Consider the following 24,209-nt stretch of genomic DNA (forward strand, 5'->3'; position numbering starts at 1 on the left):
TGGATTTTGTCTGAGTTCAGGCTCCTTGGTCCAGGCCTCCATCAGGACAAGCGGAGCTCAGCATGGCTAAAGCCTCCTGCTGGACAGTGCCAGCCTGGGCCCAGTGCCCATGGACTGGGTCTCTGCCTGGGTCCCAGGAAGGGAGGTGGAGACCTTGGGACTTCAGCTGAGATACCCCAGAAAGCTCAACCCATTTCACAGAATTAACTGTGGTTTTACTGTGAGCCAGAAAGACCCCCAAGCTTCACAACCACAGCCAGCAGCTGCTCCTGGAACCAGGAGAGAGGCTTCCCCGAGGTTAGGGCTTTGGGAGCATCATTTGCAACAATGACCACCATCCCTGGGTCTTTCCCTGGCACTCTCATCCCCTGCTGTTCCAGTGTCCCCTGTGTGGACACAGCCCTCCCCCTGCCCCCTCTCCTCCTTCCTGGACTCTTCACGGTGACTGACTGGCTATTCCCTTGTGTTGTTAACCTCTTCTGAAAGTGTTCTATTCACCTTCTGCCTCAACTGGAGGGTGGCATCCCCTGAAGGCCCGCTTCCCTGAACCACCTCCTAAGAGACTGTTGTGTCTCCTCACACTCACCAGGGGGCCAGATTGGTAGGGGGCTTCCCCTTCTCTGTTCCTGCTCCTAAATGACTCCTCCTCCTCCCTTTCCCTTTGGAGCTGCAGCTGTTAGGCTTTCATCCCTCCCATCACATCCTCCTCCTTGCTGCTGGGCTCCACTGACTTCTTCACAGTGCCCGGCCATGATGACCTGGGCTCCTGGCTCATCTTCTTCCTCCCCATCACCACTCTGGCCATCCTTCCAGTAGCTTGGACGTCCCCGTGTGTGTGACCTGGCTGGCATACTCCTCTCTCAGCCCCTCGACCTCTCACTTTTGACAGTCTAACCTCTGTACCCACTCCCACCATCACATCTGGGGATGTACCTCTATCAGGAGCCAACCCCCTCTGAAGCCTAGTTCAAGCGTGCCGCACCTTGACCACACTCTTGACTCCTGCTTCACACTCTCTTACCTCCCACTGCAACACGTCTCACCTCACTGACACCCCCAAAACCCTTGGGCCTCACTGCCTATTTCAACTCTCTATCACCCACCCCTGTCTTTCACTTCCCTCCTGTGATGGGCTGAACTATGTCCCCCCAAAATTCCCAAGTTGAAGTCCTAACCCCCTGTACCTCAGAATGGGACCGTATTTGGAGATGGGATCTTTACAGAGGTAATTAAATTAAAATGAGGTCACTGGGGTGGGGCCCTAATCCAACATGACTGGTGTCCTTATAAGAAGAGGAGATGAGAACACAGACATCCACACACACAGAGGGAAGACGATGTGAAGACACAGGGAGAAGATGGCCATCCATGAGCCAAGGAGAGAGGCCTCAGAAGAAACCAACTCTGTTGACACCTTGATCTTGGACTTCTAGCCTCCAAAAGTAGGGGAAGATAAATGGCTGTTGTCTAAGCCCCCCAGTGTGTCGTACGTTGTTATGGCAGCCTGAGCAGATTAACGAATCTCCTTACTCAGTTCAGATTCCAACATTAGTCATTCCCCTGCCACACCTGCCCCCCACTCCCACTGTTATGCTCACCAACCTTGGCTGAATCCAGCAACCCACCTTCTCCTTGCCTGCACCTCAGGACCTGAACGCTATGGGGAGGGGGGAAATGCAAAACAATGCTAATTAATTTCTTCTGAAATGTATGACCCCAAGCCCTCAAGTACGAGCTCGACACAGTCCATGAATCTTAGCAAGTTTCCTGAGTAGGCTGTCTTTTCCACTTTGCAAGAGGCTATTTCATGTATTCTCTTCTGCCTCCAGCATCCCACCCTCGCCTCTCTCGGTGCATAGCCGTGGTTCTGCGGATCTGAGGCCAGAAGCCTCTAGTCAGGAACCTCCTCTTATTCCTGCCACCACAGCCACATCCCTGTGGACCTCGGGCCCAGATTCTGTTTTCCCTGTACCAGTCAAAGGCCTCTGATTCTCTGGGTTCCATTTCCTTTTGCTTTTGCAAGAATTCCACCCCTCCATTTGTCTCCTCTCTCCTCATTAACAATTTCACTTCCTGGATTACTTCCATGCACTTGCCTCTCCTACTAAAAACACTGCCCTTGAGCCCCATCCTCTTCCCACCACTCCCATTTTTCTGCTCTTTCTAGTACCAAAGTGTCTGAAAAGAACCATCTACCCTTTGAGATTCTACTCAGTGACCGTCTTATCAACAATTCCCTCTTGCTATTGGATGGCTTCCATCAGCATACAACCATTCACCCTTCCTAGTACTCTAGTCTGACTTTGGTGAAGGTCACGGATGACTTAGGGTTGCTAAGCCCAGGTGTCCTCTCTGTCCTGTTCTTCCGCGAGCTCTCAGCAACATCCCACGTGGTCAGCGGCTCTCTCCTTCCCTCTTGGATTTTCGTGACTCATCTCCTGGTTTCCTCTTGACTTCACAGGCTGCTCTTTTGCAATCCCCTTTGCATCTTTCTCTACCTGACCTCCAAGGCCCCATTCTTCCGTTTCCAGATGATCTCATCCAAGTCCGTGACTTTAAATATCACTTCTGTGCTGATGGCTCTCAAATTTATATCTCTGTACCGACCTCTCCCTTGAGCACCAGACACATAGATCTAACTTGACTCAAGGCGTCTCAACCCTAACATACTTGGAAAGGACTTCTCCATTCTGTTGCCACTTCCCTCACCTGGTTCTCATCTCAGTGAATGGTACCACCATCTACTCAGTTGCTCACATCAAAAACCTAGGACTCTTGCTCGTTCCTCTTTTCCTTATTGTCACTTCTAGTTTGAAACTTATCTAGACCCCATCCATGTCTTTCCATCTTCACTCTCCACTCTAGCCCAAGCTGCCTTAATCTTTCATTTTTACACCAAAATTGTATCCTAAGTGGTTTCCCTGTTTTCCTTCCTTGGGAAGGGGCACTCCAGAGAGGAGAGTTCTGTGAAAGATTGGCTTCCCGCTGTGCAGATGACACAGTCAGTGCTAACTGGATTAATTAGATTTCCAAAGGGAAGGCATGTATGTGCCCCCTCCTTTCTGCCGTGCTTCCTTTAGAAACAGCACTTCCATTCAGAAAGCCAGATCAAGTGCCATTAACAAATTAATTCCGATTAGCGCACCCAAGCACTCAGACCCCAAGGCAGTCCCGGTCAGTTCTGCAGAGAGATGGCTTGGGCCTGGCCTGCTAATAAAGTGGGAACCGTACTGGAAGCAGAGGCGATTCTTTTGATGCCTGTCTCTTTCCCTGGAGGGGAGAAGAGTGGGATTTGATTACACCATGGTCTGCTGAGGGAATCAACTCACTTTCAAATCATAAGTTATTAATTCCCCCACTTGGCAGTGAGGTCGGTGAGAACAGGGTCAACTCTTACACCTCCCTGTGACCCATGCAGCCTCTGATTTAAGACCAAGCACTTGTAGGTGCCCAAGAATCGAATGAAAGAAAAATTCATTGGTAAGTGGGAAATAAGTCTGGGGCCCAGTATCCTTAGTAGTCCTTCGTTCTTTTATTTAACAAATATAATTGGGGACCAACTGTGTTTGGGACAGCAGATTCAGAAGTTAAACCAGGTAAGGGCCCTGTTCTCCTGGACCTTATAGACTTGGGGGGTGGGGCAGGACAGATAATCAGCATGAATCAAACAAATAAAAAGCTGACTTCAGAGGGTGAGAAATGCAATCAAGATGAGAAAACAGGACAAGGGGACAGAGTGTGCTGGGGAGAGCTGGGGGATGCTCAAGGAGGGTCTAGGGTGGGGCACCTGAGCTGAGTTTGGGATGGTGCAAGGAGCCAGCCAGCCCTGGGGGAAGAACTTTCTAGGGAGAGGGAAGTGCCTGTGGCCATACATCCAAGCCCCACCACCTTCTCATTCTCTCAGTACATTTAGCATGGCCACCTTTTCCGGCCAGACTGCTCTCCTCATGGTACTGCAGTTGGTCTGCTTGCCTGGACACTGTCCCTCCTTCCTGCCCCTCTCACTCATGTCACAGGGCTTTGCTCAATTCCCACCTCTTCCTACAAAGCCTTTCAAAAGCCTCCCAATTAGAAGGGCTCCCTCCCCTCTCCGAAGTCCTGGAGCATTTATTTGGCACCTGCTGGCTCTACTGCCTTACATGGGTAGACACTGCATTACTATGTACTATGTACTTAAATCTGCTCCCTCATCTGCCATCCCTTCCCCGATTCCTATCGAAGGGGCTGCTCAGGGCCAGGGGTTCATTCTCTCTGTCCCTTACACTCCCTAGGCCTATCCCAGGTCCTCAGCTTACAGACACTCAGGGGGTCTGAATGGTCACCTGGCTGCATCAAAACCTGAGGGGCAGACAGAGGCTCAAAGAAGTGTCACCCCTCATCTGGGGATCTCCAATGTAAGCAAGAAAGGAAAGCTCTCCATCCAGTTTCTGAGAATAGGGCTCGCTTTGGGTTTGAAAAGTAGTTTCCAGAAGGATGATTTGAAAATTTTAAGGCTCTTCCTGGATTTCTTATGGGAACGCTCAGAAACTTTCATAAGAGCAGCAGCCTGAAGGATAAGGTCAGCTTGAAGATGAAGAGTTCTGGGACCATGAAGTCACAGGAAGGAGGTAGCCAACCACCCTCCCAGAGGTGGGCTCCATCCCAAATCCCCACCTGACAGCTCTCCCAGTGACTCAGACTCTTGAAATGAGTACCATCCCTGCCCACCAGTAAAACACAACTGCTTCATTGCAGCTGGCCTTCATCCAGCTCATAACCTTCCCTCCCTCAATATTCCTGGACATCCTCAGATTCCAGGGCTAGTCAGCCTCACCCAGAAAGCTAGCACATTGTCAGATGAATTACAAGGGTACAAAAGGTGCCTTCGGTTTCAAGGCACCATGGCTGACAGTAGGACATGCCATCGGTCCTGGCTCGGAGGGAGGCCTGAGCTCCCCATGCTATGGCAAATGGGGATGAGGCATGGCGCCCGACCCTGGAGGGAGGGGAGCCGATGGGCGTGAGGATGAGATGAGCGTGGAGACGCGCTGGGCACTGCTGCTAACCTTTCACGAGGACCGTCCTGGCCTCAGCCCACTCGCTCCTCCCGTCTGACGTCAGCAGGCCGATTGGAGGTAAGCGTTCATCCTCGTTGGAAGCCATTCTGACTATCTTTCTCAACTGAGTGAACAGATCCCCCTCACTGAGACGGCGGAAATTAATCACAACATCCAAGACAAAGAACTGTGGGGGAAACAGGTCAAAGACGTCACTCAGGGCGGCCAGCCCAAGGCGTCAGGCCCTCCCTGAGCCTCCACATGGGAGCAGGGCGGGGATGCTCGGGCCCATGGTTCCCAAGGTATGTGATGGTTCTGAAGAGTCATAATGTAGGGACCAGCCCAACACTGCCGACTGTGCTGGCCTCCAAACTGCCCCAAATCAAAGAAGGTCAGATTAAACTTACTAAAGAAAGCTTGTTTCTGTAGTTCCTAGATTACATAAAACCATTATGTTTGTGGGGAATTGAGTAGAAATGGATACAACTGCTGTTGGAGGGCTGTGTCAATCAAAACTGAAAATGTGCACGCCCTATGATTCAGCAGTTGCTCTTATAAATACATACTCTAGCCTAAGGCTTAGAGAAATGTATACTCTTGTGCCCGGAAAGACATATAAAGGAATGTGCATATCAGCCTGTTTGCAATAGCAAAGCGGTACAGAGAGCCCAAATGTTCTCCAGTAGGCGAATGGTTAAGTAAATTGTGGTGTACTCGTCCAGTGCATGTCTATCCAGCAGTTAAAAGGAATGAACTAGCTCTAGGTACAGCTACAGGGATAGATCTCAAACACACTGGTGAGTGGAGAAAAAAAGCAAGTCAGCAAATAATATGCAGAGGAAGATTAAAATGGAAAAACAACACACAAAATGCTCTACACGTACGTGTACACATATACATGTGCACCTGCGTGTGCTCTGTGTGTAAGGCTTGTGAGCTGTCGTTCAGCAGTTTTGAAGCTAGAGCCTCGGGCATTGTAAAGGGTTTTATTCCGAGCCCCAGGTCAAGAACGCTTGTCAGCTGGTTGATGTGAGCGCCTGGTCCCACACGCTGAACAGCATACAGGTGGCCTGGCTCAGGGTGGGAGCCTGAGAGCGCTTCTGGAAGGGATGGACCCTAGGGTGCATGGGGGCTGGGAAATTCTGGGTTTGACTTTTGAAGGAAGATGGAGAAAGGTCCTTGTTTTGTGGCCGGCCAGGTGTCAGGTGGGCTTCGAACCTGGGAACGGCCATCCTCCAATGGCAGACTTAGGGCTCCCGGCTTAGACTGAAAATGTCAGATGAGCCCAAGAAGAAAACACTGTAGAACAAATATCAGGGGAGTCCCCAGGGTGGGTGTCAAACTTGGGTTTTGACAGAAAACAAAACAGCTTTTAGTCAGATGGAATATTTATGTGGAGCCTCAATATATAGAATATACTGTCTGGTGTCAGAAGTCCTCACGCCCGGCCCGTCCCCTGGGCCCCCACGGACTCTTTTTTGTTCCCTGGAACCCAGTTTGAGGACCTTGTGGGCTTGTGACACTGGCAGACCTAGGAGGACTTCTCACCCTTGGACAAGCCACTTAACCTAAGTCTCGTTTCCTCATCTGTCAAATGGAGATTCCAAGGCCCCCTTGGCAGGGTCATCGTAGGATCAGATGGGATGAACGGAAGTGCCAAGCCCACGGTCTGGACATGGAGGTCCTGACAGTCAGTCTGTAAGCTGTCCGTCTGTCTGTATGTGGTCTCCAGGAAGGCCACGGCCTGGGTGACTGCATGTGGAAGGGCTAAGGACAGGCTGGGTCTCATTAGCGACTCTCAGTCCATCCAGGCGGCTCTTTGAACCTGACCTGGGTGGTCAGGACTGAAATGGGAACCCACTGAAGGCATTCTCAATTGATGACTCTCCTCGTTCTTAAAATCCAACCAGCGGAGAGAAATGGGACTGACCAGGAATCAAGAGACCCCACTTTGGGGCCACCCTGCCCCAGCTCACTGTGTGACTCTGGGAGGGGGTTGAACACCCTCAGAGAAGCAGGAATGCATGAGCACATGTGCGCCCCTCCCCAAGCCTGAGAGGCTGCAGCAACCAGGGGCCGCCTACCTGGTTGCAGCAGGCCACGATGACGTGCTCAGGCTCCGGCATGACGCTGCTCTTCTGGGCCACCAGCGTGTCCTGGGTGTGGCCGGGGAGCCGGTAGGAGGAGAAGAGCCCGTAGTATTGCTTCATACAGAGCGGCTGCCCTGACAGCTGGCCCTTGGCACAGTCAGTGGGGATGGAGTGGCTGGAGGGGCGGGAGGGAAGGGAGGCAGGGAATCAGAGTTGATTCTACTCTAACCTGATTAGGCAAAGTGGAGCAGATACACCAGAACTGCACGACGATGGCTGTCAAAGAGCTCGATTTGCCACTTTCTAAAGTAGTGGAGCGCCCCGTGGAGCCCCTCGGGGTGTGCTCCGGCCTCCGTTAGTCTCCCTCACCCCGGCCTCATGCACTACGTGTGCGCAGGCGCCGATCTGGCCATTTCAGCCCTCTGGGCCTTTGCTTCTGCTGCTCTGCTTGGCACGCTTTCACCCTCACTCCTGCTCTCAACTAATGTATTTAGAAAACTCCCTCTACTCTTTTTAGAGGCTACTCCTTCATCACCTCTTCTAGAAACCTCCTCTGAGTTCCGGGTGGAAAGTTCTCTTTCTCCTGTGGTCTTAGCGTGTCTTGTGTACTTTCTTCCTTCCTTTTTTCTCCTCCTCCTCCTCCTTCTGTCTCACTTTCTCTCTTTCCCTGTCTTTCCTCCTTCTGTCTCCTCCTCCTCTCCCCACCTTCCGCCTTCCCCTCCTCTTCCTCTTCCTCCTTTTTCTTCTCTCTCTTTCTGTCTCTTTCTCCCCTCCCTCCTTCCCTTCCTTCCTTCTTTCCTTTCTTCCTTCCCTCCTTCCTCCTTCCTTCCTTCCATCCTTTCAGCCAACAAATGTGACTGAGCACTCTCCAGGGCCAGGCACCAGGATCTGGGCATATAGCTGCAAACAAGACCTGAGTTTCCGGTTCTAATGGGGCGCAGGTCTGGGGTACGTAGTGGGGCAAAGACAGCAAGCAGGTAGTGAGACAGGATGATGAGACAGTGACTGGTGGGGCAGAAGGAGCGACCAGGGACCTCAGGGAGGCCAGGGAGCCTCACTGTGGACCAGACCTGTGAGCTGAGCCCTGAGGGTAAGAAGCAGGCAGGAGGTGTGCTGGGTGGGGTGTCCCAGGGCCCTCCTGCTCCAAGTGTGGGTGTCGGACTGAACTGTAATGACCAGCTCACGACAGGGTGAGCGTGGGCCTCCAGAAGGAGCTTTCAGAAACTTGTAACAGGTTGACAGAGGACGTTTGTGTGTGTTGAATCTAACGATAAAACAAATGGTGTCGTATTTTGTACCTTTGGGCCATTTTTCTGCTAATTCACTTCTGCGGTGTTTTACAAACCCTTTACTAAATTAAAAGAATATATTGGTCCTTCACCATAGATCATTTGAGGAACACTCGTCCAAGGTGAAAGGAAGCCAGTGCATTGAAACTGAGTAAAGAGATGGCCAGAGAGGTGGGGAGACTTGTGAGTCTCCTTGGCAGTGGAAAGGTGGTACCATTTCATTCTTGGGGCAGTGAAAGCCCCAGAAGGCGAGAGCTTTCAGGGGCATGATTTGATCTGTTTTGCTTTTGTAATGGCCCTGGTTCTGTGTGGAGAATGGGTGGAATTGGGTCAAAGGAAGAACCAGGAAGGAGGCTGTGGGCTGCTGGGAAGGTGATGGGCCTGGGGAGGGTGGTGGGAGGAGGGGAAGGGAGGCATGGGAATGGGTTCTGGAGGGAGAGTGATGCACCTGCACTTGGACTAGGGAAGCAGGCGAGGGAGAAAGACACCTCAGGTGACTTCTAGGGTCCTGGATTCGCCACCGAGGGTGTGTGGTGCGTTTACTGAGACGGCAGGACAAGGTGAGGGTCCAGCTGGGGTGTGGGGAGGGACCCCAAAGGCCCACTGGGGATGACTCAGCTTGCAGTGACCGGGAGGCGCCCTGGTGGGGACGTCAGGGGGTCGGATAATGGAGTGTGGGGCTCATGGGGACCGACACAGCTGTATTTTGTGCTGTTGATGTGTCTGTCTTGCCAAACGGTCTGAGAACCTTTTGAAGACAGGGACGGGGCCTTATTTCCCTTCACCTTCCCAACATCAATTTGCAAAGTGAGCAAATGAATAAATGAGTAAATGAAGTGTCTGAAACAGGCACTTGGGCAATGGCATAAATTTCCAGCCTTGTGACGTTTATGGTGGTCAGACGTGGGAACCTTCACGTGGATGTGTATGGGTATGCGTGTCTGCGTGAGTGTGCCCACATGCCTGCACACAAGCGCGCGCACACACACGTGAGGGTCTGGGGTCTAGGCTGTCAGCGATGGAAGGGTTCAAGGTCGTGGGTGGTGCCCTTTCTCCTCTGCTGTCCAGCTGGACAAGGTAAGGGATGAAGCTCTCTGAAATCAGAGAGTCGGAGTGTCAGCAGCACTGAGTTCTGGGGGATGGCAGAGCTCTCCCAGAGAGGAAGACAGACACCAAAAAAACACCATGAGTAACAGTAGCCGGAAGGTCTGGTGACCCAATGAGGGCATGGTACGGTGAGGAGTGAACAGACAGAAGTCCAGGAGTGTTTGGTTCAGAAATGCATGGAGAGCCTGCTGTGTGCCTAACTTAGGGCTGAAAGCTTTGAAGGCGTCATCTCATAGGACAGTCGCAGAAGCCCCAAGAGGTGGCTACTATTATTATTTCCATTTGACAGACAGGGGTCTATAGCTAGGAGTGATTACTCACTCAGGATCGACACGTCCTGTGTTGTGGGTGTCAGAATTCAGACTCAGGTCTGCTGACCCCAGGGTCCAAGCCCGGAGCTACTCTGCACTTTGGGTCTGGGGGCCTGCCCCCTCCTCTCCAGAGGAAACAGCCCTACCCTGGAGGGGCCGCAGGTCTAAGCCTCCCCCGCAAGTCTGGGTAAGACTGGGTTGGATCAAGTTAAAAAGTAAGTGAAGTTTGCCCCTGTGCCTTCCTCACTCTGCCACCTCCTGGCTGTGTGACCACGGACAAGGCCCTTAACCTCTCTGAGCCTCAGCTTCCTCGTCTGTGCAATGGACACTGCTTTGGACCCTTCTTTCTTTCCAGCATCTGACGCCCTTATATTACCTGCCTCTGGGGACTCTGAGGCCCTCTCACGGGGTCCCCCACGCCCTCTCACTCTCTCTGCTGCTCCTGGGCACGTGGTGCTTGGCTGGAAAAGGGACTTTTCTCCTAAAATCAGTGATGATCCACTGTGCTTATGCAGCTCTCTCCATCTGTCAGGACACCTTTGGGTCCACTGAGTCAGCTCACCCATTTCTCAAGCTTGATGGGGTTGAGGAAACAGGCTCAGAGTGGGGAGCCCATTCCTTTCAGGTGGTGAGTAACAAGGCTGAACTCACCATCACCGCGCTCCAACAACTTTTCCTTCCCCACCTTTTGATATGCTCTCTATATTCCTGACACACTGAATCATGGCATGTGTGTATACAAGACGTATGCAGGGAGGGGGGCATTTTAAAGAGATCATGGAGGGATCGTGCTTACCCCGGGCAAAGTAACAATTAATGGCTGGGCCAGCTGGGTTAGAGGTCGTTCTGATGCTCAGGAAGTTCAGGGGGGTTGTTTGCTCTGTAATGGGAGCCCAGAACACAGAGCTGGAAAAAGGCAAGTTCCCTGCCCTCTGGGAGCTCCTTGGCTAGTGTGGTAGGGAGACAGATGGGTCAACAGACTGTGCCAGAACAGGGTACTACCCTTCTCAGGCTGGGCTCTGTCCTACCTGTCCAGCAGGGCCTTGTAGCTGAGCACACCAGAGATGAGGTTGGCTGCAAACCTGCAGAGAGAGATGAGGCCTTAGTTTCTCCTCTCCAGGGCCCAGGCTCCCTCCCTCCCTCCATCCTTCAAATCCCTTCCTCCCTCCCTCCCTTCTTCCTTCATTCCTTCTTACTTCTTCTCTCTCCACCTCCCTCTCCCCCTCCCTCCCACCTCCTCTCTGTCCCTCCCACCTCCTCTCTGTCCCTCCCAGACTTATGGACCACCCACCAGATGTCTGGCCTTGATGGTACACTAATCAGGTGGGGTTACTGCTGCCCTGCCCCTACCCCCATGCTGTCAGTCCTTCACAAACTTTGGATTAAAAATGGTCCTGAGGAGAGAACAGGGGGGGAGGAGAGGAAACTGGAAGGTGAATGAAGAGGAGGAGGAGGAGGAGGGAGAGGAAGCCAAGAGAGGCCACAGAGCAGGCAAGAGGAGGTTGGACAGTCAGGGATGGGGTTCTTCCAGGTGAAGGCCTGTGCTGGGGCTGGACTGGGCCAAAACCCCAGGGTTCTGGGAAATCCAGTCTCCTGGGAAAAGTCAGTCATTTGGTCCCCTTAATGCTAAGGAAGAGGAAAGTGGGTGCTGGCGTGGGGAAAAAAGGCACCAGACAACCTTACCACGGGACCCTGTCATCTTAATAGCCCATGGATGATGAGCCTGGCTTAATTGCATCAGGAGGGAAACGTCCCCTTTGATGCAATTTTGAGAACTGTTTCCAGAAGTTGTTAATCTATCCACACACTTCCTTCTGCCCAGGGAAGGCCTGGCTGCAGGGGAAGGGGGAAGACTGCCCCCGGCCAGCAGGTTGGTCGGGCTGGTCTTGGTGAAGAAGGAGGGGGGCGGGGGTCTTCCAGCATAGTTGAGCCCTGCTCAGAGGCCGAGGTGGGCCCTGCCTCTTGTTTTTTTTTTCCTCCCTCTGAACTGTCCCCATGCTGTGACACATTTGGGTCTTGAGGCCAGAGACCTGGGTTTGGCTCTGAGAGACTCCGGCAGGGAGACCCTTCCTCCCGACCTGACCCTTGTGTAAACGGCCCCTCCCTTGGCATCAGTGGGCCCAGAGGCCGTTCCAGGGGCTCAGTGAGCTCTGAAATTGCAGCAGATGGCAGAGACTCTGGCGGTGGCTGGCGGGAAGAAACCACTTCCACTCCCTCAGAGCCTCTGTCCAGAGCTGGGGGCTGCAGGGCAGCAGAGGCCCTCTGAGATAGCCTGGGGCCGTGGGTCCCAGTAAGAAGCCCCAGCCTCAAGCGCTGGCAGGATCAGAGGCTACAGGCTTCCTCCCAGGGCCTCAACCAGGCCCAGACTGCCATGGGGACACCTGGGGGCCCGTGACCTCCCCACCCCACCCCAAATAGATACATTCTGAGGAAGACCCTGTGTTTGTTACCCACGTGCCGCTTGCCTAACCTCCTTCTGACACCATGGCCTGGATGCCACTGTCTCAGGGCCATTCGGCCTCAGAAAGCTCAGCCGAGGCACGAGTTTCAACCTCTCCTTCCTGGTGCTGGTGCCAGGCCCCCTCCTCCAGGCAGACTCCCAAGCTGTGAGCCCAGGAGCACGGTGGCCTCACCTTAGCTGGTCATTGGTATCTTGGAAGTGCTGCCGGGCAAAGATCACAGCTGGGCTGGAGTTGACAGGCAGGGCCAGTCGGTTATTGAGATACATGTCATTCAGCCAGTACTCAGACACCTGCCAGGGAGGGTGGGGAAGGGTGCCATTACCCGCAATGGCCACACACATCTCGCCTGTGGAGCGCACCAGTCCCATCCTGGCAGCCCCAAGGGAAAATGGGGACCCTTCACTAGATCATGTACTTTTTTCATTCATTCATTCATTCCACAAACATACGCTGAGCCGCGCTTATGGGCTAGGGCCTGTGTGCTCCCCGTCTACCACGCCTGTCCTTCAGCTTTGTCCCATTCTATCTCCTTTCTTCCATCCCAGTGTTCATCCTGGTTGTTTACTGCTTCATCCATGTCCCCTGCCCATTCTTATGAGTGTCTCATTCCTGCCTTTCACCTCTCTCTGCTTCCCTGACCTCACGCTATCCTCTGCTGCTCCCATCCCTGTTACTCATCTGCCTCCCCATTTCTGTCCCCCATCTGCCCCCATCTCTGTCCCTGTCTGTCCCCCATCCTTATCCCCATCTGCCCCCATCTCTGTCCCTGTCTGTCCTCCATCCTTATCCCCATCTGTCCTCCATCACTGTACCCTGTCTCTCCCCATCATCCCATCTCTATCCCCATCTGCCCCCTCTCTGTCCCCATCCCTATCTCCCACCCCAATCTTGTCTGTCCTTCACCCTTGCTCCTTACTATCCCTCTGTTGTCTCCCCCATGCCTGTCCCTCCATCTGCCCCATCTTTGTCACCTACCTGCCCCTCATCCAAATCCCTCTGTCTCCATGACTGCTTTCTGCCCCCTGCCCTATGGGTTCCTTGTTTGCCCCCTCCCAGCAGCTCTTACCCAGCTGGCTGTCTTCTCCTGCCGTTCCAGGAGCTTCTGCTGCAGGGTCTCACCGAGGCCACCAGGAGCCCCAAACCGCTGCACGATGGCCTGGCTCCTCCTGAATTGCTCCTCAGGCACCAGGTGCTGCATGCACCGCAGGTAGGTGGCCAGGGTCTGCTGCAGCGGGGGCACGGGGAGTTTGGGCAGCCCCTGGAAGAGAAGGTTCACAGGCTTTGGTTCCTCTTCTCATGTGTGGCCCATGCCTGTCCCCAAATTGATCCCCTGTGTCTATTTCCATCTGCCCCATCTTTGTTCCCTATCCTGGGACTCACCTGTTGCCAGGGCTCAGCTCAGCAGAATTGTGAACTTAGGAAGCTCCTGTTAGCTTTCTCCCACACCCCAGCCTGGCCTCTAGGAGGGGACAAAGTGCAGAGGAAAAGACCTTGATGCTGACACCAGACAGACATGGGTTCATGCCCCGACCCTGCTGCTGACCATCTGTGTGATCTTGAGCAAATCACCCCTACCTCTGTGCCTCAGTTTCCTACCCTGTAAAACAGAAGTAATAACCTCTATCTCTCATAAGGTCAAAGAGATCACGAATATGAAAGTGCTTATAAACCATGAAGAATGAGTGTAAGATGAAATGGTCCTGTTATTGATATTGACTGCTGGCCACTCTTAATTTAGGACTTGTTCCCAGCTGGGGCTCCACAATCCAATTGATCTCCGGACCCAAAGGGTGTGACTCTAATGGAGACATTTGGACAGTTGAAAGGTGGTGTGAGGTATAGTTCACTGCTTGCCCTAATGACCCGAATTCTGCATGATATTTCCTGGGAAGGTGACTCATGCACTGGGCTCCTTATTAAATCCCTCCCAGTTATGAAACACCGGGAGGGGCATTTAGCTGCATGTGGGTATGGGGCGCAGGTAGGGGGGAATGCATTGTAAGTTTTTCCACTCTTAATCTCTCCAAGCCTCAGCTTCCTCCTTCATAGGCCATAAATAACAATTCCTATGTGAGAGAGGCACAGAGAGAATTAAATAAGAAAAACAACTGGCCCCAAATAGGCACATCATAAAATGTTATGATATTACTATCCTTATCCCTCCAGATGGATTCCTAAGAGAAAACCCATAATACCTGGGGGCCCCCAAAGTGTCTCAAGAATCTAAGTAGAACTCCCCACCCATGTCCTCCTGATCTGGGCTTCTCAGTTTACGAGCTCTGTCACCCTGGGATCTTGTGTGCGTTCAACAGTGTTATGGCTTAGCCTGGGAAGGAATTTTTGTCCCATTTTCAGATGAGGAAACTGAGGACCAGCAGGTGAAGAGACTAGTCCACAGTCATCCAGCCATTCGATGGCAGAGCCAGGACCTGAAATCAGTCTCCGCTCCCCACCACCGACAGCCCTTCTGCTCCTTCCTCCTTGGTCGTTCTCTCCCTTGCTCCCTTTTCCATCCATCCTTTTCCTTCTTCCTCACTCAGCTGGTCGCAATCGGAAACCAGGACTTTTCATACTACTGCTTAAACTTTACAAAGCTGGCAGATGGTGGGCTGCCTTCTTTTCAGGGGTTTCTCCTCTGTGGGGTGGTGGGGTCAGTGAATTTCCACCCCGGCCAGGCTGTGGAGTGAAGGGGGTCCATTGAATGCTTACCTGTGCTCTGCTCCTACTGCTGCAGGGACTGAAGCGAGCCCCCATCCCCACCCCCGGGAGCTCTGGACAGGCGGACCCCAAATGTGAGTGAGCCGGAGCGCATGCGCTGATGAGGGAAGGGGCTCTGCCTGTCTGAGCCTGTCTCTAGAGTTCACTGCCCTAAGGGGAGGGAGGGGGGTGTCAGTGCCAACTATGGACTGCTCCTGCCCTGGGGAACCCTTGAGGACGGGTCCGGGCAGCATTCCAGGTTGCTCAGCCCACTCCCAGAGAGCCAGGTCCAGCCTCCCCACCAGGCTGCTCTAGTTCCCTCTTCCTTCTCTTGTGGTCTTGGGGGTCTGTGTGGTGGGTGAGTGGGGAAACATCTACAGAAAGCGCAGTCCAGCTGGTGGCTTGGCCAAGAGTGCCAGCAGATCTGGCTGGAGCCCCTGCTAGAAACAGGCTACCCTTCTTCGGAGCTCTGACAGTGACTCAGCCTGGGTCATGGGGAATCAGTGATGGGTAAGGAGGAGTGAAGCAGGAAATCTCTGCTCAGATGTCTCAGCCCCCTGGGGCTCTTCCCAGACTCTCGTGGGCTTCTGGCCTTGCCTGGGTACAGAGGCAGGGACTTGTACAAATGAGGGCCTTTGGGCCCTGGGGTCTTAGATCAATAAACATTTCTGGGCAATTTACGTGAGCCGGGGCTCGCATTTCTGGGCTGGACTCAGGGGCAATGGAGATGCAGAGCCTGCCTGGACTCAGGGGCAATGGAGATGCAGAGCCTGCCTGGACTCAGGGGCAATGGAGATGCAGAGCCTGCCTGGACTCAGGGGCAATGGAGATGCAGAGCCTGCCTGGACTCAGGGGCAATGGAGATGCAGAGCCTGCCTGGACTCAGGGGCAATGGAGATGCAGAGCCTGCCTGGACTCAGCGGCAATGGAGATGCAGAGCCTGCCTGGACTCAGGGGCAATGGAGATGCAGAGCCTGCCTGGACTCAGGGGCAATGGAGATGCAGAGCCTGCCTGGACTCAGGGGCAATGGAGATGCAGAGCCTGCCTGGACTCAGGGGCAATGGAGATGCAGAGCCTGCTCTCAAGGCAGCCACAGTCCAAAGTGAGGGACGTGCCACGGACCAGAGGCAACAACAGAGGTGTTTGTCAGGTTGTTTTTCTGGACAATGTGGTGAGCAACTTCACGAGGAGAAGCCAGAAAATCCTGATCAGATTTTCAAATGAAGCCCTGGGGTTAGGGTTGGGGTAAGGAGGTGTCAAGGAGACAGGAAGCGCCGTGTGCAACAGCCTGAAGATCAGATGTGTCGCTGTATCACTCTGGAATGTGGGTTGAGTATGGTGGGGAGGGAGGATGCCTGCCCAGGGAAGGGTGGCATTGTCTCAGACCAGTGGGGAAGACGGCGCCTAAGGCTCCAGGGCTGACAGCAGCTGGCGCTGGGATGTGACAAGGCTTAGAGCAGGGAATTCAGCCTCATCCTAAGGCAGTTCCACTGGGCTCACAGCCACTGGAGGTGGAACTTGGAGAGAGGGGAGGCCCTGAGAGAAAAGAGAGTGCCTGGCTCAGGTCAAGGGCTCTCCCTGGCCTTGGAGGTTAGGAAGTGTGACTGTCAGCATCCCCTCAGTATTCCCTGATGCCTCTCCCACCCCTCCAGGCCTCCCCGGGCTCCCCAGCAAACTTGGGGCAGGGCTGCAGCCTGGGTCTCCTGCCCAGGAGAGCACAGGGCTAGGGGCCAGGCAAGAGTTGGGGGTCAGTCCCACTCAGGACTGTTCTGGAAGCAAGAGTTTGTGAGTGGGGAGAGAGGGATCCAAACGTCACTTACAGGCTCCTCGTCACTGCTGGGACTTTTCGCTGCCGTCTTAGGGGGCGTTTTTTCAAGGATGGGCATCTTGGTGACTCCTGATTGGGGAAGCAGAGGTGTGGACCTGGGGACCAAGAAGCAGAGAGGCATCAATACAACAGCCACCTAGACCGGACCCTTCACTTCCCACAGCCTGGCACCCTGCCCCTGCCCTGTGAGGAGGCCAGAGCTGGGCAGCAGTGTTCACAGCCCTCCCTGTGGGCCTGGTCCCAAACTCCTGACCTCCGGACCAGTGCACACACTGACCACAGTCTCCTCTCTGACTCCAAATAGGAGAGGGTGGGGCCTGAAATGAGTCGCCAGTTGGCACCTGCTCCACAAAACTGCTGTCATCCAGCCTCAACTGGCCACCCCAGAGCAGCGTGGGAGAGAGCAGGGCTGGGCTTGCTCATTCCAGATCCATGAGGGGTCACTGGCAGAGCACTTGTGTTGTTCCTGCCTGGGACCCGATAGATATGTGCTTTGCAGATTAAAATCTCTCTTTCCCACTAGACTGTGAGCTTCTCCAGGGCAAGACTACACCTGCCGTGTTCAGTGCTTCACCTCTGGGCCTTAGCCCTGTGCCTGGCATGGAGTAAAATCAGTGTTGGGTAGCTGAGTACAAGGAATGCATGCGCACATGAATGAATACAAGGTCCTCTAAGGCTCTGGGCTCCAGGAGACACTCTAGGCTTATCGGAGACTGGCCCATGGCCAAGGCAGGGAGGACCCTGCTGGATGGGCTGTGACTTAGGCAGTCTCTGGTCGGCTGGCTCCCAGTGTAGGTGGCATGAGAATGCTGAGGGAGATGGTACAGGGAAGTTAGGCAGCCCAGGCCCCTAGGGGCCCCCTGAATAGGCCTGTAAGGAGGTGGATTAATTCTGAAGGTACAGTAGAAGTGAGCCAGGCCAAGAGGGGCAAAAGCCAGTTTTTAAGGCTAGTGGGGCCCAACCTCTACCCTCAGGGCCCAACCTCTATCCCTAAGCATAATCCTGCATAAGCATAAGCACCCACCCATGGTGTCCACTCATCCATCCCCTATTCTCTCCCAAGAGCCTAAAGCTAAGACTTAGCCCATTCTACCCCCAGGCAGACACAGTGGGAGAGGGAGGTTGGGTGCAAGGCACAGTTGACCCTAAGACACAGCATCCAGAAAGATAGATAATCCCGGCCCAGGGGTGGAGGAGCCTGGGGTTGGCTGGTAGCACTGGGCAGAGAATGTAGAGTCCTTGCGGGCACTGTGCCACAGCACTCGGGACTAGGTGGTCCCCAGACCGGTGAGCGCCCTGTAGCATAGGGGCTGCCGCTACCCACTGCAAAGCAGAAGCAACGGCATCCAGATGAGAGTCGATCCCAGCGCCACGGGAGTTTTGAGGGGGCGAGTAGGGCAAGGGCAAGGTGGTAAGGGCCCTATAGACAATGCAGCCAATGCCTCCTCTTGCTCTGGCCCCCAGCCAGACCATAGCAGGAAGATACTAGTCAAGCCTCAGAGACCCCATGTCTTGCAGAGGCACAGGAGATTGAAGTAGGATGGTTTCATGGGTGCCAAATGGGAGGGCCTTGTTCCTGCCGGCCAGCTGCTCTTCCTCACTGGCCCGTGGGCTGGCGCCTAAAGGGTGTATTTGTGTCGGTATCTTTCTACGTCAGTTTGGTGCCCTCCACTCCACACTCCCACCAGCCTGGCTTCTGAAGCCTGCCTGGAGGGGTCTCTGCTTTGCCCTGGAAGCCGAAGCCCAGCTCAGCCCGGGCACCACAGGCTGCCTGCGTGCTCCAGGGGCTCCCTGCCACCCGGCTTATATCTGCCACTTGCGCCCATGCCTGCACCCCATCTCCCGCCTCCGTGAGAGAGTCGGAGAGAGGCAGGTGCATGCCAGCACTTCAGGGGGTTGGAGTGAGACCTGCAGACCCTCCAACTGGGCACGGGAAGTGCAGACCTTGGCACTTAGCAGATGGGGGTTCAGAAGTGTGGATACACACGTGAAGCCGCGAAGCTGACAGTCAAGCCTGTCCAAACCCTTTCCCCCAACTTCGCACCATCCAGCTCCCCGTCCCCCTGCCCCCACCCTGGGTGGAGAAACACCAGAGCCACAGAATCCCTCACTCTCCTGGCCGTCCCCCGACGGCCGCTGCCCTTCGGGACTCGGAGGACTCCGCGGGCTCTGGGGCCTCCCGGCCCCGGCGCGGTCCCTGGACGGAGCCTCCCTCCGCTCCCGGCTCCCCGCGCTGTGCTCCGCCAGACCAGCCCTACTCACCTGCTCTCCTCGTCTCTGCTGCCTCGGCCGCCGCTGCACCGCACCCAGCAGAACTAGGGGCTAGAATGTGAGCCGGAAGGGATTCGGGGGCGCGTCAGCAGTGCGGGGGTGGGGGCCACCGCCTCAGTCGGTGGCAGAGCCTCCGACGTCGCCGGGTCCCCAGGCCTCGCGACTGGCTGCAAGCGAGCCGGCCCCGCCAGTCGCCTCCCCTCTTTCCTCCTGTTCCTCCTCCCTCCCCACAGCCCCACCCCTACCTCTCACCCACTCCATCCTTTGTCTCCCCCACCCCTGCCCCGCCCCACCACTCCGCCGCCTTCCGAGATCCTACCTCCCGGCCCCCATCCCGTGCTCTGACGGCTTCCCGGACGATCTCTCGAAAAGGCAGCGGAATCCAGGCCCGAGATGGGGGGTGCAAAACGTGGCCCCGCCCGTGCCCATCGCCCTCAGCTCAGCCTTCCCCAGTCCCTGCGCTCCCCTAACCCCTTTATCCTAGCCGTGGCTGCCTCTGCAGAACCCTGGGGAGGGTTGGGTCTGGATAAATCTGTGCCCTCCCCACTGTCTAGGGCAGGCTCAAACCTTATTACAACTCCTTTTACAATATAATAATAATAAATAAAAACAACCTGTTTGTCGATCACTGCAGGTCCTTTTCTATTCCCACTCATCCCGGCTGGCACTACGGGGAATATGCAGGATACAGACCTGGGGATGCTTAGTGACACACAGCCAGAGGCAGACATTCCTCCCAGACAATGCATTCCCCCCCCCCCACACCCCATATAGATCCTTACACACGAACACACACAGACACTCACAAAGAGAGACCCTGCTCAGACAGACACACACACAGCCGGACACACAGAGTCAGAACAGATGTGCACACACCAGCAGTACAGACCCCCACAGACGTTGTCTAATACACAGGCGTACCCCAACACAGTGACCTCTCCATGCTGGAATCCGAGGACTCTGCAGCCCTCAGGAGGCCGCAGGCTGCAGGACTGGGAGTGGTGCACACACGCTGGTCTGGGATTCTGGGGACCCCCACTCAAGGTGGGGAGACTTCTCTGACAGCCCTGGGCACTTGCTTGCACTCAGGACCGGGTAGGGTGGGGTTGGTATCAGCTCTCACACTATCATTCTCTCCAGCCCTGACTCAAGCCCGCATAGCTGGGACACAGCGGACACATCGACAACTGTTCCTCCACTCCTCGTAGGATAGAGTCCAGCGGTCTAACGAACACACACACATCACACACACGCGTCTAGAGAAATCAAGCCCTTAAAGATGCGGCCGGTTTTTTTTCAGCTGCCCATAACAGTTCCACCCTTATTCCCTTTCGGAGACTGGATGGGACAGGTTGCCAGGCTCGAAGGGAAGGGAAGCTTGGGCGCCTAAGAGCTCTGTCTTAGACTCAGGGTGTGTCCTCAAGGGGCGGGACCAGCGCACCCGGAGGGAGCGGGTCCTCAGGCTCCCCCGGGCGGCGCCCTGGGGCGCTGCGCTAGGCCTGGGTGAGGGAGGGGCTGTCGCGGGCTGAGGCCGGCCTAGGCACCAGGGTGTTCGTGGGTGAGATCCTTGTTGAGTTTGCTTCTTTCGTATCTCCTTTTCCAGGTAGCAAAAGAGCAACAGGCTTCCTGCGTGCCCGCTGGACTGAGACCTGGATTTGGGTTAGACCCAGCTCACCCTCCCATTCTGCCCTGGCCCCTTGCCCGGCCGCCCACCCCATCAGTAAAGAGACTCGGTCTCGTACAGATATAGTTTATTGATTCGGCCCGGAGGCACCGCGGCGCAGCGGGGCAAGTTGGCACTGGGAAGAACGGAAGGAAGGACAAACAGAGGCACGGCTCTACATCGGGGAGCCCCGAGGTGGCGACCCGCGCGCCTCTTCGTCTTTGCCAGGAGCACATCAGTTCACCTGCCTCGGTGCTCCACGCCCCATTGGAGGAAAGGGAGGAGGACACAGAAAGGGTCATAGAGAGGGGACTCGGGCAGGGGAAATCAAGACAGAGGAGGGGCTGGGGTACTCGCTGGAGAAGGCGGGACCTGAGCCTGAGCTGGCCAGTGTGCTCACAGAGCAGCCACCTTGACCCGGGGGTGGGAGTGGGGTGGGGAGTGGGTGGGTGGCCTGGAGGAGAAGCGGGGCTGCTAGCTGCGGGTGTAGTCGTCGTAGTCGTCCTCGCATGCGTCAAAGGGGCCTGACGGGCTGCGAGGCGCGCCTTCCCGGTCGGACAGAGGGCGCTCCCGCAGGCGCACAGCATCGTATAGACCCTGCGGTGGCTCATCCAGCAGCACATCGCGCTCGGAGCGGGAGCGCTTCAGGCGGCCCACGTTGCGCAGCAGCAGCAGGACGGGCGCATACAGCAGGTTGGCCAGGCCCATAACAAGACTAAGCTGCTCAAAGCCAAGCGAGTGCACGATGTGGCCCGCCACTATGGGCCCGAGCGCATAGGCCACGCAATAGGATATATCGGCAATGGCGTAGACGCTGCCATAGACCGAGACGTGGCGCACGTCCACAAGAAAGGCGAGCGTGGGCAGCAGCGCCGTGTCCACCAGCGCAATGCCGAAGCAGAGGCCGCAGAGCGAGAGCACTAGTGGTGCGAAGGAGCGGCAGGCGGGCACCAAGCACGAGCTGGCGCCTATCACTGCCAGCCCGAAGGCGCCGTACAGCCACTGCAGGTGGGGGTAGCGCGCTGCCAGTCGCACTGTGAGGTACACGCCTAGCACGTGCGGCACGAAGGCCGGCAGCCAGGCTATGCCTGCGTCCCACTCGGACGCCGCCATCGTGTGCTCCATCCACGTGGCGATGGTGGGCTCGAGAAAGGCGAGGGGGATGTTGCAGGTGGTGAGCGCGCCTGCCACCACGGCGATGTAGGGGTCCAGCATGAGGCGGTGGATAGGCGTGCCCACTGGCAGGTTGGCCCGCGCCCGCGCCGCGGCGGAGAAGGGCTTGACCACGACCAGCAGCAACAGGGCGTCGAGCAGCGAAACCATGGCGAGCACCAGAAAGGGCGCGGTCTTGCCCACGAACTTGTGGAGGAACCCCCCGAAGGGCGGCGCCACTAGGCTTCCGAAGCTGATGAAAGCCAGCGCCAAGCCCAGGGCACGACTGCGCTCCGGCTCCTCAGGATACTTGTCGGCGATCATGGCAATGCCAGACGTGTCCGCGAAGGCCGAGCCGAGACCCTGCAGGCTGCGCGCGGCGAAGAGCGTCGCGTAGTCCTCCGCGAAGGCAAACATCACTGTAGAGGCGAACAGTACGCCCAGACCCATAAGCAGCGGCAAGTCATAGCTCATGCGGTCGATGAAGGTCCCGCTCAGGGGGTTCACCAGCAGCTGCAGGATGGCCTTGGAGGCAAACAGCACCCCGATCTTCACGTCCTCGTTGTCGGTGGGGTATTGGGGCTGCGCGGTAGACCTGGCCGGCATCGCGGCCGTCGAGGACTCCGAGGTGTTGACCGTGTCGGCACTGGCATTGGCCAGAGTGGGCGGCGGCAGGGTGGTCACACACACTTTGGAAGTCAGGGTGGGCTTCTCGCTGGCCGAGTGCACGTAGTAGGGCACGATGGGCACGATGACCATGTACAGCATGTTGTCCAGGAACAGCGCCACGCACACGATGACCAGCACCAGGCGCCGCTGCCGCCGGGGATCTTGCAGAGCCGCGCCCACCGCCTCCGACAGCTTGCTGGCTGCCGCCGGGGCCTGACCCGCCGGCGCCTCGGGTTCCATCACCCGCACCCCGCCGCTCTTCCGAGGACGCTTCGGCCGGGGCCGGGCGCGCGCGCCCTGCAGTGCAGAAACCAGGGCGCGGAACTTCGGGGGACCCTGCTCGCCGGGAAAGGCAAGGACCCTGTCCGGCGAGGCGCCGCCGCTGTCCGGAACAGAGCTCGGGACCCGCCGCCGCTGGGCTCAGGGGCGGTCAGGAAAGGCGGCCGTGCCAAGGCGCCGGGGCCGGAGACTGAGCGCTCTGAGGCTCGGGCGCGCCGGGAGCCACCCCCGCAGCGCTGAGAGGCCGCCTGAGCAGGCCGAGGGGCATGCTGCTGCCGCCAGCCCGCCGGCTCGCTCGCCCCGCCGCTCTCCCCTCCCCTCGCGTCGGCTCTTGCCTCCTCCGCCGCCGCCTACTCTTTTTTTCTTTTACACTCGGGGCTGTGACGCGGCGAGTCTCGGCCCCCGAGTGGTGCCCGGGCCACTTGCGTCGCTCATGCTAATGCGACGTCGGCGGGGCGGGGGCTGGGGGCGGGGCGCTGCCGGGAGGGGGTCCTCTCCCCAGATGCGCCAAGGCTGGAAGCCCCAGAAAGGGGTCTCGGTGCGAAAGAGTACTGGCCAAGCCCCTGAGGATGGGTGCGCCGCGCGACAAGCGGGTTCTCCGCCCCCGCAGTTCTAGGACTCGTGGGGTCCGCGCCCGCTCTTCTCCCCGCGGAAGGGGGCACACAGCGGCCGCTTTCCCCCGGCCCCGCGGGAGAGGGGGGCGCTAGGGGCTCCAGATCTCCGCCTTAGCCTGGATCTCAGCGCGCAGCGGGTAAGGAGTCCCCGAGGTGAGCCGCGGCTACGTCCATCTGTTCTCGCAGCTGGAATGTGGAGCAGTGACTGGAGGGGCGCCGACGACAGATCCCTCAACCCTTTCTCTGGCCCCGCCCCCTGGCCCCTTCCACGCCGGGGAGGGGAGGCGCAGACTGCTGGACTGGGTTCCGACCGACCGGCCCTTCGGGAGAATGTCACAGCAGAGAACTCCTGACTGTGAGCATCTGGGGATTGAGGGGAGAAGTCGCTTCGTCCCCACCCAGGGCCCCCAATATCAGCTCTGCCCCGGCCACCCAACCGCTTTCCCCACCTCCTTCTCCTAACCAGTGCGCCCCCTTTCCGTTTTAACTGTCCGGGTCCGGCAGCTCCGCCTCTTCTCCCTTCCCGCCTCCTCACTCCCTCCCCATTCTAACTCCTCCCAGGCAGTCTTCGCACTACATCAAGCCCTCCCTCCGCTCCGAGAGGTCCCGCCCCCTTCCCAACCCCACCCCCACCTCCAATCTCCAGAGCTGCCTCCAAGTCCCGGGTGGGCTCAGGGAGTGATGTGGCAGGGGTCTACGCCTGGATCTGTAAGAGACCCCGCGTGGGTGCCGAAACCATT

The 24,209-nt window shown here is 56.6% G+C and overlaps 2 protein-coding genes across 2 annotated transcripts in view; both read right to left on the minus strand.

The window, feature by feature from the left end:
- CHAT (choline O-acetyltransferase) overlaps positions 1–19,233 on the minus strand; it is a 49,786-nt gene extending 30,553 nt beyond the window's left edge. Inside the window, exons 1-7 of the mRNA XM_007178717.2 lie at positions 19,084–19,233; positions 16,814–16,916; positions 13,362–13,553; positions 12,467–12,585; positions 10,862–10,915; positions 7,121–7,301; positions 5,046–5,223 (exon numbers count right to left, since the gene is read on the minus strand). Of these exons, the coding sequence (XP_007178779.2) occupies positions 5,046–5,223; positions 7,121–7,301; positions 10,862–10,915; positions 12,467–12,585; positions 13,362–13,553; positions 16,814–16,879 (790 nt within the window). The 5' untranslated portion in view covers positions 16,880–16,916; positions 19,084–19,233. The remainder of the gene's footprint in view (positions 1–5,045; positions 5,224–7,120; positions 7,302–10,861; positions 10,916–12,466; positions 12,586–13,361; positions 13,554–16,813; positions 16,917–19,083) is intronic.
- Positions 19,234–21,229: 1,996 nt separating this feature from the next.
- On the minus strand, positions 21,230–22,816 carry SLC18A3 (solute carrier family 18 member A3). The gene has a single exon (XM_007198712.2). It carries the CDS (start codon positions 22,814–22,816, stop codon positions 21,230–21,232), a length of 1,587 nt encoding a protein of 528 aa, XP_007198774.2.
- Positions 22,817–24,209: the final 1,393 nt, after the last annotated feature.

This window comes from Balaenoptera acutorostrata, chromosome 16 (assembly GCF_949987535.1).
Source record: "Balaenoptera acutorostrata chromosome 16, mBalAcu1.1, whole genome shotgun sequence".
Taxonomy (NCBI): domain Eukaryota; kingdom Metazoa; phylum Chordata; class Mammalia; order Artiodactyla; family Balaenopteridae; genus Balaenoptera; species Balaenoptera acutorostrata.